Genomic DNA, 20,115 nt, shown 5'->3' with positions numbered 1-20,115 from the left:
TATATACTGAATTTTTGTGTGGGGAATAAAATTCTAAAAGTTGCTTGGAAAGCAAGCAATTGAGGTAAGGGAAGCTAAATTTAAATTTTAATAGTACCCTAGGATAGAAGATCTGAATGCGGAAGGGACGTGGTCCCAATATTGAATTTCTCTTGCAGGGGTGTTATTTTGATAGTCTGAGAGTTAAATATTGTTTTTGACGTTGGAAAAGTTCTGGAATGACATGAATTTTTAAATGTTATGTGATTGAATGATATGTATTATATACGAATGATGTAAATTGTATGAAATTGATGTCATACATTTGGGATAATGTATGAGTTGTTGTTTGATGGTACGTTAAGTATGAAAAGCCTATGTTTAACGGAGATCCTTTGGCTTCACTAATGATCTAAGCCATGTAGACTAAGATATTAGATGGTGAGAAGCTGAGAGGGAGTTCATACACACTAGGTCCCACTGTAGACACTTGGTATTGGATGTTTGAACTTACCCCGATCCTTTCAATTGGATTCGCTGGTAATCTTTGGATCAGGTGTTAGTCTCTGGTAGGGGCATACTTAATGAGTCTTCCGGAAGAAGAAGTGGGATTGAAATGAAATCCAATGATTATGATTGAAAATAGATCCATGTGTGGTCTATATGAATGATAGAATTGGTATTGAAATTTTACATGAAATCATTTAAAGAAATGTTTATAAATTATTAGTCTAAATTGGTTCTATTTTCATGAATTATGTTATGGATTTTCTTTGCACTAGCTTACCCTTACTTTTTGTGTTGTGTTTGAATTGCGATGACTGTACTATGTACACAAGCAGATGACCATATAGGTGTAGGACAGCCTTATAGGTTTTAGAGTTTTATTTTTGAGCTATGGATATGTAAATATTTGTATTTCTACAAATCCTAATAATGTATTACGAATGTTTTGAAAAACTCCAAGTTTGTATAGAATCTGGTAGAACTTTTATTATAATAGTTATATGTAAATTATGGGGTGTTACAACAATAATAAAAATTAATTTTTATTTTTATTTGATTTGATTTTAGGAAAATATTTTTATATATATTTATAAAATTTTAATTAACTATAATTTATACAAAAAGTCTCATATTTTATTATTTAAATATTTTTTAAAGAAAGGATAAATTTGTAAACTTACATTTTATATATTTAAAAATAAATAAAAATCTTATCATAACACTCACAAACTTCAATAAACTTTACTTACAAATTCACTCTAATATACTTTAATCCAAACAACCTCACTTTCTTTACACTTTCTTCTCAAATCACTCCAAATCCTACTCTCAAATTTTCTCCTCAATCCAAAGAGAACCTAATAGGAAACACTTCATAATGAAAACGAGGCTATCTGCAGGCAACGTGTTCCAGTAAAGTTGAAGTCTCCCGTGATGAAGCCATGCATCAATCAACATTCAACGAAAGTACAGAAATTTAATAGGTGATGACAGTTTTTCCACAACGATAATGAATTGATGTGATTGACGTGCTTAATTTTCTAACCCATATTTTAGGGTTATAGGACTTGGAAAATCAACAAATAATGCATTCAAAGTTGTTTATGTGATCTTGTTAAGACGAAGACTTGCTGGGAATATGGTTTCTACATGATATAACCCATTTTGTGGTGTAGACAGCGGAAGTTTGTGTTAGAGAGGGCGAGATGATTAAGGATGCTTAGTTGTTTTCTAATATTCTGAATATTAAATAAGTATGTTTTACTAAAATAAATTTAAAATAAAAATAGATATATTATTTAAATAATATCATATATCATTAAAATTTTATTACAATTACATAATATTTAATTTCTGAACCGACATATATTTTACATAATATAAAATTAAATTAACGCTACAAGAAAATTACTAAATAAAAATTAATTTTAGAGAAAAAAATAATTAATTGTTATAGTGACTAAATTAGAGATATTTTAAAGACTAAAAATAAATTAATTTTTAAATTAATATCTATTATTATTAAATAATTTTTAAATTAATATCTAATTAGCTACATTTTTAACTACCAATTATTTAGATTATTGTAATGTAAAAATAATTTTATGTTTTTAAACTTTTAAAAAAATTAACCCAAGACTATTATTTAAAAACTAATTTCATGTTTTCTTGTAATTAATGAAAAAAAGAAAAGAAAAGGATAAATGGATTTTAACGAAGGGGATCTTATTCTTTTTAACTAAAATACTACTATAATCAATTTAACTCTTATATTTAAGGTAAATAGTGAGTTCAGTATAACAATATTGATATATTTATTTTTAATATAATAAAAAAAATTAATACACACAAACTTTAATTTTATTTAAACACAGTTAATGATTAATAAATCAAATATTTCCTTAACTACCTTAACCACTACCAGAGTTCAAACAAAATAACGGAAATAATATTTTTGTATTAAGATTTTTCTTTTTTACTCTTATTGTATTAAAAATGAATTATGTAGTCAACTGAATATTTATCCATATATTTATTAATTTTTATATAATTTTTTTTAAAAGAATCGTTATTTCAAGAATATTTAATATGGGAGCGTGACATAATAAATATTGCAAAAGTAGGAAAACAATTATAAGATCATTAAATTAAAATGTCTGAAAAATATAAAGGACATAATAAGATAATTATTTATTTTTTTGGTTTCACATAACCGTAGGAGTCCTAACAACGAAGCTTATATAATTATTGGCTGTGGGTTAATTTCCTACATGCATATACAAAATGATAATTTCCATTTGTTTTAGTTCATCATGCTTTATTTTTTAAATGGATTAGTTTTAGTTTTAAAGTTAATGTGATTTTCATATCTATTTTTCCTTTCATTTACAAAATTTGAACTTTGAAACTTTCTTCCTTACTTCACTTGCAAAGTCAATAAAGACATGGCCAAGAAATTAAGCATCATGTATGCCAACTATTTATATCCTCTTGCGGAGAAAATCATATTTGTAATGCTTGTGTTTGCTCTTTTATTCATACCAAGGTTTAGAGCATAACACAACGCTATGGCCAGTTACTTGCTCAAATTATTGTTCCTGGTGTTTGTGTGCCTTACGCATACCAAAGTTTCCATTCTCGGATTCAACTCCCCATCACAGAGTTCATATGTGAAATGCAGAGAGAGGGAGAGACAAACACTCCTCAATTTCAAACAAAGTGTCCTAGATTTATATGGCATGCTCTCAACGTGGAGGGACGATGAAAATAACACAGATTGTTGTAAATGGAAAGGCATTCAATGCAACAATGTAACAGCTCATGTACAAGTACTTGATCTTCGTGGCTCAATTATGCATTATTTGATTGGTCCATTCAATCTCACTTTATTGGTTGACTTGCAAAAATTGGAATATTTGGATCTTAGTTCTCATCTTGATATTAGTGGCAGTCAAATCCCAGAGCAAATGGGCTCCTTCAAAAACTTAAGATATCTTAATCTATCATATGGGAACTTTTTTTGGGGAATCCCTTCTCAATTGGGAAATCTCTTCAAGATGGAGTATCTTGATCTTCAAGAAAATTCTCTCGACGGAGCAATCCTTTCTCAACTGGAAAATCTCTCAAAGTTGAAGTATCTTGATCTTAAAGAAACAAATCTTCAGGGAACCATCCCTTCTGAACTTGGGAAGCTTACAAGATTACGATATCTAGATCTAAGTGACAATGATAATCTCCAAGGAGAAATCCCTTATCAACTTGGAAATCTGTCACACTTGAGGTATCTTGATCTTGGTGAAAAATCATTTTCTGGAGCTATCCCTTTTCAGGTTGGAAATCTTCCTCTCTTGCACACTCTTAGACTTGGTGGTCGTTCTGGTCTTAAAATAAAAGATGAAAATTGGTTATTTTCTCTCTCTTCATTAAGAACACTAAGCTTGACATCGTTTCCTGATTTTGGCTCCTCTTGTCATATGATCAATGAGCTTATACCAAACTTAAGGGAGTTGAGGCTTGTTAATTGCAGTCTTTCTGATAATGATATTTCATCTTTGTTTCGTTCTGATTTCAACTTTTCCACTTCTCTTATTATCCTTGATCTCTCTCATAATATTTTGACTTCATCAGCACTTCAGTTATTGTTCAACTTCAGCTCCAAACTACAAGAACTTCATCTGAATCATTGCAACCTTATTGACCGAAGCTTTCTTATGTCGTCTGCTTCCATTAAAATGTCCCTGCCTTCACTTTTCACTCTTCATCTCTCCTCTAATCTATTAAAATCACCAGCTATATTTCATTGGATTTTTAACTACACTGCCAATCTTCGTAGCCTTGATCTTTCGGATAACTTGTTTGAAAGTCCCATTCCAAGTGGATTTGGGGAAGTGATTAACACTCTTGAATATCTTGACCTCTCTCATAACAAATTGCAAGGTGAGGTTCCATCTTCCCTTGGGAATATAAGCACATTGCAAAGTTTATCCCTTAGTTACAACAACTTCAGTGGGGAACTTCCTAGCTTCATTCAAAATTCTTCATTGCAAACTCTAGATTTATCTTTCAACCGGATTACCGGAATGCTGCCACCTAATCTTTTAGTCTTTACATCTTTGAGGTATTTAGATCTTTCCAACAATCAGTTAACTGGAGAAATACCCAAAAGCATTGGGTTGCTATATGAGTTGAAGTGTCTTTTCCTAAACGAGAATTACTTCAAGGGTGAAGTCAATGAATTCCATCTCACAAACTTGTCTAAATTGGTATGGTTGGACTTAACCGACAACTCATTGTCTCTAAAGTTTGCTACAACTTGGCTTCCACCTTTCCAATTACTTAGTTTAGGACTAGCTTCTTGCAAGTTGGGTCCTAGCTTCCCAAGTTGGCTCCAGACTCAAAGTCAGTTAACCTTTCTAGATATTTCTGATGCGGGGATTGATGACTTTGTGCCACATTGGTTTTGGAACAAGTTACAGTTTATAAGTGAGATGAATATTTCTTGCAACAGTCTCAAAGGTGCCATTCCAGATTTACCAATCAAGCTTAATAATGATGATTTGACAATTGTTTTCATTCTAAATTCAAATAAACTTGAAGGAGAAATTCCGGCTTTTTTGTCACAAGTTGACTCATTGGATCTTTCCAACAATGATATTTCGGATATAAATGCATTCGTGTGTGGAAAAATAGCAACTCCAAATATCCGCACTTTGGATTTGGCAAATAATCAAATAATGGGACAACTTCCCGACTGTTGGGAAAATTTAAATTCGTTAGAATTTCTTGATTTGAGCAATAATAAATTATCAGGAGAGATTCCAAAGTCCATGGGTACTCTTGTTAATTTGGAAGCTTTGGTCTTACGAAACAATAATTTAATTGGAGAGCTACCTTTGACACTGAAGAGTTGTGCTAGTTTGATTATATTTGACATGAGTCGAAATTTTTTGTCTGGTCCAATACCCTCATTTATTGGAGAAAATCTACAAGAGTTGAAAATCTTGACCATGCGAATAAATCGCTTCACTGGAAGTGTTCCTGTCCAAATTTGTTACTTGGGAAAAATTAATCTTTTGGATCTTTCGATGAATCACTTATCTGGAGGAATTCCAACATGTATGATGAATTTTACTGCATTGAAGGAAAGGAGCCTAATTCCAAGACAAATTGAAAGGAAACGAAAAATATCAGCTTTAGAGGCTAACTTTGATATTTATGACTTTAACGTGTTTCTAATGTGGAAAGGTCAGGATTACGAGTTCTGGAATCCAGAGACTCTTCTTAAGAGCATTGACCTTTCAAGTAATGATTTAACTGGCGAAGTACCCAAAGAGGTTGGATATTTACCTGGATTGGTTTCTTTAAATTTATCAAGAAACAACTTTCATGGAGAAATTCCTTCCGAAATTGGAAATTTAGGTTTGTTAGAATTTCTTGACTTATCAAGAAATAACTTCTCTGGTAATATTCCTTCCACTCTTTCCAACATTGATCGTCTTGGAATGTTAGACTTATCAAACAACAATCTGAGTGGAAGAATCCCTTGGGGAAGACAGTTGCAAACCTTTGACGCCTCTTGTTTTGAAGGAAATTTTGATCTTTGTGGTGAGCAACTCAACAAAAGTTGTCCTGGAGACAAGACAACACAAAAACCTCAAGAACAAGGGATTGATGGTGAAGAAGACAATTCAATTTTCTATGGAGCATTATACATGAGCTTGGGGTTAGGTTTCTTTGCAGGCTTTTGGGGCTTATTTGGGTCAATACTATTTTGGCAGCCATGGAGAATTGCTTATATGAGATTCTTGAACAGACTCACAGACTATATACTTCTAATGGCTGAACTGAACGTTGCCAACTGCCATAGGAGGATCAAAGGGTAGTTAATAGGTACGTTTTTCCAATAACTTATTTCTTATAACTTTTTACTGTTTATTTCTCTGTTTTGGTTTAAATCAAATAAGAATGTATTATTTTTTAGATTAATATTGTTTATCTCGGTACCAATCAAGTTGTTCGACTTTTCTTATTAATTATGTATTCTTTCTATTGCTGATTTGTATCATTTTGCCTCATTATGTCTCTTCACTTCTAAGTCTTTCACAACCACAAATTGGTCTTCATTAATTTTAAATTTAAACGTTGAGTTTGTCCAATTCTATTTTTTGAATTAGTCAGTGCCTTAACTAATAGTAATTTTCCAGAAAATCATTATTTTACTTGTAATAAATAATTTATAGATAACGTGATCTGTTTTGATAATTTTCGGACAACTTCTCTCTTGTTTTAATCAAGTCTCTAAAATTTTTCTCATCAAGACTAATGTATGTATTCTGAATTTATCACAAAATTTGCAGTTTATGGAAGATTAACATCAAAAGTTCTATCTTGGATGAAAGCTGCATGGACTAGTGGAGGAGTATTTTTGCATTCTTCTTAAATATTGATGCCACCTTCAAATTTTTTAGTGTCAGCAGTAATGAATGAGAGAGTTATGGTTCATACTTCATTGTGCAATCCCTCTTTGTTTAAACAAAGTTGTTTCATTTTAAAAGATATCTATGGTTGATACCAAAATAATATAATATTATCAGTACTTCATGTTAACACACATTAAACTTGAACTAATTCGGTGCATTTATTGTTCTTAAATTGTCACAATAGTTTTTGAGTCCATCACCTCTTAGGTGCTTCAGCTTTGAACCATAACTTAAAGACATGAAGCACCAACAAATGAATATTTTACATTTTGAAACAGAAACTTGAGTCATATACTCTAGTTAACACCAAAGAAAGAAAAGAGCTTTTGCATTGATCCTTAATATGTGGAAACAATTTTATTTTTTTTTCAGTTCTGCCCTCTGCCCTGTCTAGGAGGCTTTCAACACTTACAATACAAGCCATTATAAACAAAACACAAATACGGTTTAGAAGCTATTACAAACAACATTATTGGATTAATTGAACATGACTCATGTTTGTAACAATTGACCAGCGATTACAAACATCATTATTGGATTAATTGAACATGACACATGTTGGTAGCAATTGACCAACATTTAACATTTGTCAAACCATTTACATCTAGAAAATGCTTTGACGCTATGGCTATCAATGAAATAATTTGTATTGCAATGTATTTCTTCTCTTCATTGTCTCTTCTCATTCAAGGTTATTTCTTTCTCTTTTCCTTTAATATTACTTTTTTTTTCATGAATATTTATATTTGTGTTTTAATTAATCATGTTATTTGAAGTTATTATTTTAAGTAGTTTTGTTTCTTACATAAAAGTTTTAAAAAAAGATAAAAAAAGGAAAACAATATATTTTATACTACTAGAAAATCATTAAATAAAAACCAATTTTAGAAATGAAAAATAATTAGTTGTTATATTGACTAAATTAGAGACCATTTTAGAGACTAATTTTTTTTTGTTTCTATTATTGTTAAATAGTTTATAAATTTGTATCTAATTAGCTACCAAAGTTTTTGCTACCAAATTTAGAATCTAAACTTTGGTAGCTAATTAGATATCAATTTAGAAACTATTTAACAATAATAGAAACTAATTTAGAAACCAATTTGTTTTTTAGTTTTTGAAATGGTCTCAAATAATTTAGTCGCAACTAATTATTTTTTGTTTCTAAAATTAGTTTCTATTCAATAATTTTAAATAGAGACAAAAAATAATTAGTTGTTATATTCACTAAATTAAATATTATTTTTAAGACTAAAACAATTATTGGTAACTAAATTAGTTTCTATTTGTTCCTGCCGGTTGACCAGAACGTGCTTCGTGCGTAGGTGTGACTCGCGTATCAAGGACACCTTCGTCTTGGTTCCAGATCTTCACCCTACACCGCCGTGAGTACCTGAAAAAGAGAGAACAAAGGGCGCCCTCGCGGCCGTTTGCACTCCGACGATCAAGTCAGTAAGCAGAAAACACCAAGTACCTCCGTATCGGAACACTGTAACTGCGATGTTCTGAAGGCGCGTAACTGTCTTGTAACTAACTTCTCTCTCCAACTCAAATCACTCGTGCGTACAGTGTGTAAGCGTGCAAATGATTAGAGCCTGTGTAAAAACGTACCTGACTAAGCTTTCAGAAAAGCTTATATACCTTGGGTTTCAGTGCTTACTGCCACGTGGCCTTTCTGACTTAAGCGCAACTCCACGTGGAAGGCCTTACGACGCTGTAACCCAACTTAGGGAAATCCCAGCGTGTAAGTCTTCCTTCCTCAAAGTGCATCCGGCACAAGGGGTGACTACCTGGGTGCCAACTCATGCGCCCCAGCCTCTAGTCACTAGCCCTGGGAGTGTGTCAGCCTTCCCCTCGTACCATGCACATGGATTACCCCTGGGCGTGGCCCTCTCTCGGGTCGTATCTGTCCCAGGGATTCTCCAGAGGTGGCGTGGGTACTTCACGAGTCAGGTTACTCCATACTAGTACTGGGAATATGGCCTTGAAGCCACATTTCTCTTCTCTTTATTACTGTTCTGAGGTACCGGGGCCCGATGCCTCCTCGCCCGAACCGTGGCCTCTTATCGTGCCGCCTCCTCCACAGTCTTCCCTACTCGTGGGTATCAGGGGGTGGCACCATCGGGGCCAAAACGTGCTCTTAGGCCAACGAGTCGCCTTTTAGGTGGGAGATGTTTAAATCTGTCGACGCCTACACCTGGCGACGCCCACACCTGGCGACGCCCACATCTGGCGACGCCCAAAGCGGCCAACGCTGACTCTCCTCCTTGGAGCCCCCCTTGGTGGGTCCCACCATATGTTTGACTTTGACTTTGGTCAATGCCCGAGGGTCGGTACACAAGCCCCGCAGTCTTGAGCTGATAACTATTTTCAACGAAAAGACTAAGGTCTCGCCCTACCGTCCACGTGGCGTTCTGATGACGTGACATTCTCTGAGCTGGTGACGTGACACTCTCTGCACTGGTGACGTGACACTTTAAGTCACGCTTTAATCTCTTGACACGTGGCCCAATCACACGGCCACCACTTAAAGTCTCTTGCGGTCCTCAAGTTTACGTTAAGTCTTTCAAAAATCGCGCGCTCCAGTTACTGTTTCATCACTTTCCCCATTCCTTCACACTGTTCACCTTCTTCTTCGAAACTTTCTCTGCATTCTCTCTTCGCACCCCAACCTTCATCAATCCGATCACTCAAAGGTATGGTTTTTCTTCTTTGATGACTCTTTCTCTCAACTTTTTGTACTGATATAACTGCCTCGGTCTGTTTATTTTTCTCTTACTTTAGTAGCTAATTAGATATCAATTTAGAAACTATTTAACAATAATAGAAACTAATTTAGAAACCAATTTGTATTTTAGTTTTTGAACTGGTCTCTAATAATTTAGTCACAACTAATTATTTTTTGTTTCTAAAATTAGTTTCTATTCAATAATTTTAAATAGAGACAAAAAATAATTAGTTGTTATATTAACTAAATTAAATATTATTTTTAAGACTAAAACAATTATTGGTAACTAAATTAGTTTCTATTATTGATAAATAGTTTTTAAATTGATATCTAATTAGATACCAAGATTTTAGATATCAACTTTAAAATCTAAATAATTGGTATGTAATACATAAGTAGCTAATTAGATACTAATTTAGAAGTAATGTATCAATAATAAAAAATAATTTAGATACCAATAATAATTTTAGTCTCTAAAATAGTACATAATTTAACGAATATAACAACTAATTTTATTTTATTTTTATCTGTAAAATTAGTTTTTATTTAATGATTTTCTAAAAGTTTTTGTATACACTTAATAGGTTATCAAATTATTTATTTTAAGATAGGTATAATTTTTTTTTTAAAATCTAGATATTTTTATGATACATATATATCTAACACAAATTGTTTACGCCCAGGTCATATGTCAGTCCATTTATGGATACTAGGATTTTATCTATTCTACTTTTGGTTCTATATGTATATTTTCTACCAACTAATGATACGTCTATAAAATCCATATTGTCTAAGAACTTATTAAATTCTTGTATTTCACTCTTATTCCTTCTCTCTTAGTTCAAAACCTTGCCTTTTCTCCACGGTTCCTATGGTGTTGAAATCTCTCACTACAAAAAAAATTCGTATTATCTACGGATTTTTACCCACGGATCTGATTCCCTAGGTAAATTCAGCATTACCTATGGATATTACCTATGAACAACATTACCTACGGACATTATTTACAGATTCTGAATCCGTAGGTAAATTCAACATTACCTACCAACTATTACCCACACATCTTATTACCTACCAACTTTTACCTACGAATCTCTATTACCTACCAACTATTACCCACGAATCTTATTACCTACCAACTTTTACCTACGGATCTCTATTCCCTACCAACTATTACCCACGAATTTCTATTACCTACGAACTATCACCCACGAATCTCTATTACCTACCACCTATTATCATAATAATTATATACATAATATTAAAAATATTAATATAATATGAAGAATTATAAAATCATAAATCATAATATTTAATAATATTTAATAATATTTAGTAATATTTAATAATATTTAGTAATATTTAATAATATTTAATAATATTTAATAATATTCATAATATTTAATAATATTAATAATATTTAATAATATTAATAATATTTAATAATATTAATAATATTTAATAATATTAATAATATTTAATAATATTAATAATATTTAATAATATTAATAATATTTAATAATATTCATAATATTTAATAATATTAATAATATTTAATAATATTAATAATATTTAATAATATTAATAATATTTAATAATATTAATAATATTTAATAATATTAATAATATTTAATAATATTAATAATATTTAATAATATTAATAATATTTAATAATATTAATAATATTTAATAATATTAATAATATTTAATAATATTAATAATATTTAATAATATTAATAATATTTAATAATATTAATAATATTTAATAATATTAATAATATTATTAAATATTAATACTAATAATATTTAATAATACTAATAATATTTAATAATATTAATAATAGTTAATAATATTAATAATATTTAATAATATTTAATAATATTTAATAATATTAATCATATTTAATAATATTAATAATATTTAATAATATTTAATCATATTTAATAATATTAATAATATTTAATAATATTTACTAATATTTAATAAAATTTAATAATATTAATAATATTTAGTAATATTAATAATATTTAATAATATTTAATAATATTAATAATATTTAATAATATTTAATAATATTAATAATATTTAATAATATTTAATAATATTAATAATATTTAATAATATTTAATAATATTAATAATATTGATAATTTTTATTGATAATATTAATAATATTTAATAATATTAATAATATTAATAATATTAATAATATTATTAATAATATTAATAATATTAATAATATTATTTACATTAATAATATTATTAATATTAATAATATTTTATATTATTAATAATATTTTATATTATTAATAATATTTAATATATAATAATATTAATAATATTTAATAGTATTTAATAATGTTTTATAATAATAATAATAATAATATTTAATATTTTAATAATATATAATAATATTAATAGTATTTAATAATATTTTATAATATTAATAATATTTAATATTTAATAATATTAATAATATTTAATAATATTAATAATAATAATATTTAATAATATTTAATAATAGTTAATAATACTAAGAATATATAATAATTTTAAGAATATTTAATAATATTAAGAATATTTAATAATATTAAGAATATTTAATAATATTAAAAATATTTAACAATATTAATAGTAATAATGATATTAAATATATGAATAATGTTATTAATTTTTATTTTATTATTTATATTTATATTGATAATTATACTCATAAGTATAATAATAATCATAACATGACAACAAAAATTGATTGGTGTAATGGTTAAAGCTTCTATGGACATTCCTCATTTGACATTTGTGTTAAGCCTTGTATCCAAGAATTAATTCATCCTCGTCTATTTGATCTCTATGTCTTTGTGTATGTTTTCTCACTATCTCTACTTAATTTTCCTACCAATTTGGATGTTATGTGTGAGTTGATGATATTGCTGTCAATTAAAATAATCTATTATCTTTGTAATTCCATTTTCGATTTGTGGTTAGCTATGTTAAGACACTAGACTGTAGAGGACTCGTTAGACGGTCTATCACCCATTAGACAGTTTTGTGATAAGAGAGTTTGTGATTTTTTATGATAACTGTTGGAGATCCCACTTCGAATAGAAATTAGGACATTTCATAGTATATAAGTGGGTGCAAACCTCACCTTATAAGTCAGTTTTATGAGGTTGAGTTAGGCTTAAAGTCCACCTATTAATATGGTATCATAGCCATTTTGAGCCTATCCTAGCGATTGTTTGTTGGGCTTATCAGGCCACCCATTATCAGGTCGTTATTAGATCACCCATAATATATAGTCTCATGCACGAGTTGGTAGCATCGGCATGAGGGGGTGTGTTGGAGATCTCACATCGACTAGAGATTAAGACATTTCATAGTATATAAGTGGGTGCAAACCTCACCTTATAAGCCGATTTTATGAGGTTGAGTTAGGCTTAAAGTCATTTCTTAATAATAACAAACACCATAACATATGTTAACTATTTTATAAAAGCTCACTAGTGTGCAGAACAAGTCATAAACATGTTAAACGGTCTATTAAGGTGAAACTTGTTAAACAGTTATGTAGTATTAAAATTGTTATTGTTGATCAAGGATGATTTTAGAGCTTTGATGTCTCCAAATCCATGGTGTTTGATGGAAGGCTGGAGTTGCTTCTTGTGTGGGTGGGATCTGGGTAGATTTATGTGTAATCCACTCTTTGTTTGAATCTAAAACTGTTTAGAATTAAAACCTTTTTGAAAAATATTGTTTTAAAAAGAAGTGGAGAAATAACCTGTTGTTTTATCAATTCAATCAGTTGTTTGAAACTTAGTGGTTTTTGAAAAGGGTTTGAAGTTGTTTGACTTAGTTGAATATGTTGTCAAACCAATTCAATCTGTTGTTTCGAAAATTCAACCGATTGTTTTTTTAAAATCCATAACATAATTTCTGTTAAGTTTGTAAATCAGCTTTAAATATTTTCTAACTGTTTTGGCTCTTGCTTTAAATGGTTTTAACTAACCTTTGGAGTATTTAAAAGGTTGTTATATGCTTCTAAAGGTATTGAGACAATTTAGACATTTTGACAATGTGAAAACAAATTTGAGTTTTCAAGATTTGCATTCAAGCTTTTTGGATTTTTTCAAAGAAGTGGAATAGGATTTTTGTAATCGTTTGATTTGATCTTCACCAAGTGTAATCCTTTCTGTATCTCTTGTATTTTTTGAATACTGTTGTGTAAATGCAGAATGAGAGGGTCTTATGATTTTTGTGGTGATTGTGTGCCAAAGGAAGTGTGTGACTTAAGGTGTTTAAGGTCACTTCTTTGGTGGTGTGTTTGTAATCTGGATTTTGATTGCATATTAGATACCCGATGGTTTTTCTGGGGACTGGATGTAGCTCTTGGGATAATAGTGAACCAGTATAAAATTGCGTGTGTGCTTTTCTCTTGCCCTGAATTCATTTAAATTATGCTTTTAAGTTGTTTTTAACATTGCTGATAAAAACAACCGGTTGATTTTCTGATAATCAACTTAAATAGTTTTGTTTGATTGCTTTCTGAATATCTATATCTGTGATTTTGCATTGAAGTTCATTATACCTTCAAAGTTTGCGAAAATATTTCTTAAACAATTCACCCCCCTCTTGTTTAAGGTCATATATTCTATCAGTTATGACCACAATCGGTGTAATATGTTACATTTTACATGGATTATTGACATAACCAATGTAATATATGACATTTTTTTTACGAAATTATTAAAATATGAATTTTCCCAACCTGTAACATTTAAATCAAACCAGAATACCGTCCAAATCATTTTCTATATTTAGAAATATACATGCAATTGAAACTAATCAAAATAGTATAACTAAATCTAATGAAAGTGCACATACATGTACAAAGTACAAATCATGACATGTTTTGATTCCTAATTTGTAGAAAATATTTGGACCATTATTGATGGATTTGTTAGAGTTTGTGTGTTTAGTGGCTCGGTTTCTACAAAAAGTCAAGAAATGTAATAGTATATTAGTGTTCATAATAACAAATATAAATATATAATGAGAAGTTAGAGTATTTAAAATCTTATAATACATGCTCCCAAGAGTCCATAATATTCACATGATCTATGGTCCACATCTAATGCATTACATAATAACCACATTCAAAACTTTCTTGTTTCTTATTGAACTATTATGATATATAAGTAACCACTAGTACAAAATACTTCATTAACGACACCCTTTAAAGACGGTTTGTAAATAACCATCGTAATAAGCGAGGCAGTGGCAATTCTGTAATTTTATTGAATTTTTTTGGTATTTTTAAGGACGGTTCCTAGCCTAACTGTCGTTAAATGTGGGCACGTGAGGTTACAACGACGGTTCGCCAGACAGCCGTCTTTATAAGACTAAATGTTGGGTTTCAAAGACAGTTCAGCACACAACCGTCTTTAAAAGTTGAAATGTTGGGTTTTCACTTTCAGCACTTTGGCTCTTCTTTCCCTCACACTCACTATTTCCCCTCTTCTTTCACTCGTGACCCACCTACACCATTCACGCTGCCGCACGCCCTCGCTCTCGCCGCCCGCGCCGCACGCCCTCGCTCTCGCCGCCCGCGCCGCTCACCACTCGCGTCGCTCGCCGCCTTTCGCCGCTCACCCTGCACCTGCACGACATGACCCCTGCACCTACGCGAAATCGCCACCGCACCGCAAACCAGCGACATGACCTGCGCCGCACCCCAGAAACGCTACTCTCGCCGCAACCTGAGCCACGCGTCACGCCCTAGCGCTGTGACCTACGCCGTGCCTCCTGCGTGACAGCTCCCCCGCGTCGTGCTTCCTGCGCCACGAGCCCCTGCCTTCGCGAGCCGCTATCTCCCTGCGCCACCGCGACTGCGCACCTGCCCCACCATGCCAGCACCGCCTCCTTGCTGAATCGTTCGTTAACAAAGTTCCCGCTCATACGCGGGAGTTTCTTTTCAGCTTAGTTTCACTTTTGAGGTTAGTATATTTTTATTTATTATTTAATTATATATTAAATATTATTAACTATATTTTGAAAGTTTTTGTTTTGAGTTAGATATTGATTTTATATATTGAACGTATTGAGTCTAAGTCTGAAGGTGTCCGACCTTCGACATTCTACATTTAGTTTTTAATGATTAGATATTGTTTTTATATATTGAATGAACTGATTCTGAGTCCGGAGGTGTCCGATTTAGTTTTGATTTAGTTTTTAACGATTATATATTGTTTTGACATATTGAACGCACTGGTACTGAGTCTGGAGGTGTCCGACCTTCGACAATTTTGATTTATTTTTTAATGATTACATATTGAACGCATTGGTTCTAAGTCCGCAGTGGTTCTTAGTTTAGCAAATCCATGGATCAGAGTTGGATTAATACACCACGGATAAGTGATGCTTACGAAAAAAGGGTGGAAGAATTCATACAGTTCGCAACACATAATGTCGTTAGTTATAATAATGGAGTAAGAATAAGGTGTCCTTGTGTCAATTATTTGAATGGAAGGATATTGAGTGTTTCCAAAATTAGAGAACATCTTTTGTGTGATGGATTTTTGAAAAGTTATACAACATGAACGTGGCATGGTGAATTGTTAGACTTGCCAAGTGTGTGCGGAGCTTCGGAGGAAAATAAGCATCAATTTCTAGTTACACCTAGTATAAAACATTTCATTAGAAATTTGTATAATTATGTGTAAACTCTAAATGTAACAAGTTTTACTTACCCATTTATAAAAGGAGCCATATAAATTCTCTTTCTGGATGTCTAAATCCATCTTTGAATGTAAGTCTAACAATCAATTTTTTAATTTCCAAACATTTGTAGGGATTGCGGCTTAAGGAAACCATAAATATCAACATTGCCCATGTTGATAATTATTTTCTTTATATACCTTCATTTTTAATATAAATATTAGTGACATGATTCATGAAACATCATTCGATTAAATAGCATGTAGTTATTAAGGATACTTACAATCATCCATAGTTGAATAACTGTCATGTTCAAAATTTGATTACCATGGATGATTTCATTTACATCCTGCATAGTTATGTACAATGGTATACCACCATTGTCAACACCAAATAATGTGGCATCCCAAGGAACAAGAATCCTAAAAAATTGATGTAAAATCCTAACTAACCTCCGTAAAATACCATGGGTTTCATAACCTTCTTTAAATACCATGGGTTTCAAAACCTCTGTAAAAAAACCATGGGTTTAAGAACCTTCGTAAAATACCATGGGTTTAAAATTTTTTGTAAAATGACTTGCTATTTGAAATAACCTTCAACCCCATTTTCCACAATCTCTAACGATCCTCCTAACTTCTCCCTTCCACTATAGACACATTGCTCTCAAGCACATGCTCAATGGATGCCAATGACAGTCCTAGTAAGGAATCACGATTCAGCCACACTTATGTCTGTTATATCTAAGGAGAAGAAACACTAAATAAGACACTATTTTCTTCGTACTCCAATATTGCTTCTTCCATCACCCTATTGTCCCAAATTAGGTCACAAGCCAATATTACCTAGCTCGACAATAATTGGTGTTTATCATTGCTTTATATATCCTAAATAATTGTAGTATCTGTCAGAAGTGGGTTTCAAAGTCATGTGTGTTCTTGACTAAAGATTGCAAGAACACATTGTGAGGAGAAATTAACTTTATTACTTCTCACTTTCACAGTGAATTAATTATTAGATGCATTTTAAAATAAAGGCTTTAATTTAAGATATTTCAAAATTATGAGAATTAAATATTAACAATTATAACTAAAGCTAAAATTGCACATAAAATATACTTACATTAAAAGTTAAAACAAAATAAGTTAAGTTTTTTTAAGTATAACTTGTAACAAAAAAAACTAGGAATTATATAAACCAACTACCATCAATCATAAGAAATATGCAAATACTGTTGAAATACTTATTATCCAAGGTTATTTTGCCGAGTTTTTAAAATAAAGTTTTGAAACTTTAGAAAACTTATTTGTAAGTAAAGTTACACTTTCAAAATTTTAGAGAATTTAGTTATAAAATATATTAAAAATATATAGTTTTTAATTATTTATTTATAAATAGATTTAATTATATTTATTTATTGAAGTTTGAAAATTTTTGAGTGTTTTATTAAGGTTCTACAATAAATCTTTGAAATTTAACGAAGGTTAAAAAAACATCCGTTGTTTTTGAGATTTTAGAATAAATCTTTGAAACTTAAGAAAGGTTAAAAAAACTTCCGTTAATTTGCTGAGGTTGTAGAATAAACCTTTGGAACTTACTGAAAGTTAAAAAATCATGTGTTATTTTGTTGAGATTTTAGAAAAAACATTTGGAATATAACGAAGGTTAAAAAAACTTTCGTTTTTTTTTTTTTAAGTTTTAGAATAAACCTTTGGAGTTTAACGAAAGTTAAAACAACCTTTGTTATTTTGTCGAGATTTTAAAATAAACATTTCAAATTTAACGAAGGTTAAAAAAATTTCGTTATTTTGCTAAGGTTTTAAAATAAACCTTTGAAATTTAAAGAATGTTAAAAAAACTTCCGTTATTTTGTTGAGATTTTAAAATAACCTTTAAAACATAACAAAAATTAAAAAAAAATCTCCATTAAATAAATCAATTCCTAAATTATATTAACCAACTAAATAATCTTTTTTAGTATTTATACTTAATATTATTATATATTATGATAAATATGAATTTGATATATAAAAAATCTTTTCATTAAAAATAATTTGCAAATATTGCATGTTAAATTTAGAATTTCTTAAATTTAATAAAATAATTAGTACAGTAAAAAATAAAAAATATAAAAATGATAATATAAATAATAATTCAACCAAGTATTAAAGTATGATAAATTTATTTAGTACAAATGTGTGTTATTTTATTTAATTATTAATTACATGATGATTCATTTGATTTATTTATTATTTTTATAAAAAATATATTATAAATATATGAACAGTAGGTGTGTGGAAATAAATAAAAAATACATGTAATATTTACCATTTTTAGTATATAAATAGAGTCGCTTTTCACGTATTTGTATTACGGAAGGTTAAAAATTATTATATATAATTAATATTTAATAATAATAATGAAATTAATTATTTTTTAATAATATAAAATATATAAATAAAATGTATATACATATAAAAAATGATGGAGTCATGCATGAGTCAAGTGATCCAACACCAAGTATGGAAAATTAATAGGTGATGACAGTTTTTCCACAAGACAATGAATTGATGTGATTTAAGTGCTTAATTTTCTAACCCATGTTTTAGGGTTAGAAGACTTGGAAAGTCAACAAATAATGCTTTCAATGAGGTTGATGTGACCTTGTTAAGACCAACACTTGCCGTGTATTTGTGATGTAGACAGCGGAAGTTTGTCTTGGGGAAGGTTCATATGAGCATATTCGCGTACTTGTTTTTTAATATTCTAAGTATTAAATAAATATTTTTTTTATCAAAATTAAATTTAAATTGGCTGAAAAATGAAGGTAAGATTGATTATGTAGATAATCCTAATAGTTGTATACAATTTTATGTAACAGTTATAACAAAATAAAATACAATAACAAATAAATTTATAATTAAATAATATAAAAAAATTATTAAAATAATAACATTAAAAGTTGTATGGTGGAGGTAAAAAAAAATTGGATTATGGTTTGAATGGAAATGATACTAGGTGATGAGAAGGTTATAAATTTATAATTCTTAAAACTATATTTTTTGTTTTCGTTAACTATATAAAATATATCATTTTTGTTTTTGTTTTTATTATTTTTTCTTTTTCTTTTTTTCTTTTTTAGTCATAAAATTCATTTTTTTATCAGGAAATAAATAATAAAATAAATAAGGAGCATTTTATGAATGTTTCAATCTTATTATCACTATAAAAAAATTATTAAGTAATAATTATATTTAGAGATAAAAAATAATTAGGCACTATATTAATTAGATTATATATTAATTTAGAGACTAAAAAATTATTTGTATCTAAAGTGGTTTCTATTATTAGAAAAATTTATAGAAGAATTTATCAATTGGTATTTAAATTAACTGTCAAAGTTTTAAGTATTAATATTTTAAATTAGTTTCTAAAAGATTAAGAGAGACTAATTTAGAATATAAAGTAGTAATTTTGTAGCTAATGATTAAATACCAATTAAAATTTTTTATAAATTTTTATTAATAATAAAAATTATTTTAGATACTAATAACTTTTTTAGTTTATAAAATAGTCTTTAATTTAATCAAATAATAACTAATTATTTTGATATTTAAAATTAATTTTTATTTAATAATTGTTTGTAGTATATATGTAACCGGGTTATGATATAAGACGTGATATGCATTATAACATGATTCAAGAAGG

The 20,115-nt window shown here is 29.3% G+C and overlaps 1 protein-coding gene across 1 annotated transcript; it reads left to right on the top strand.

Moving 5' to 3' along the window:
• The first annotated feature begins 2,961 nt into the window (after positions 1–2,961).
• Positions 2,962–7,000, top strand: LOC137836481 (receptor-like protein EIX2). Its single transcript, XM_068645172.2, has 2 exons — positions 2,962–6,375; positions 6,843–7,000. The coding sequence occupies exon 1, from the start codon at positions 3,054–3,056 to the stop codon at positions 6,366–6,368; it is 3,315 nt and encodes a 1,104-aa protein (XP_068501273.2). The 5' UTR covers positions 2,962–3,053; the 3' UTR covers positions 6,369–6,375; positions 6,843–7,000.
• Positions 7,001–20,115: the final 13,115 nt, after the last annotated feature.

This window comes from Phaseolus vulgaris, chromosome 4 (genome assembly GCF_051622355.1).
Source record: "Phaseolus vulgaris cultivar YP4 chromosome 4, ASM5162235v1, whole genome shotgun sequence".
Taxonomy (NCBI): Eukaryota; Viridiplantae; Streptophyta; class Magnoliopsida; order Fabales; family Fabaceae; genus Phaseolus; species Phaseolus vulgaris.
The sequence above is the reverse complement of the archived record's forward strand: the minus strand, read 5'-3'. Positions and strand labels throughout refer to the sequence as shown.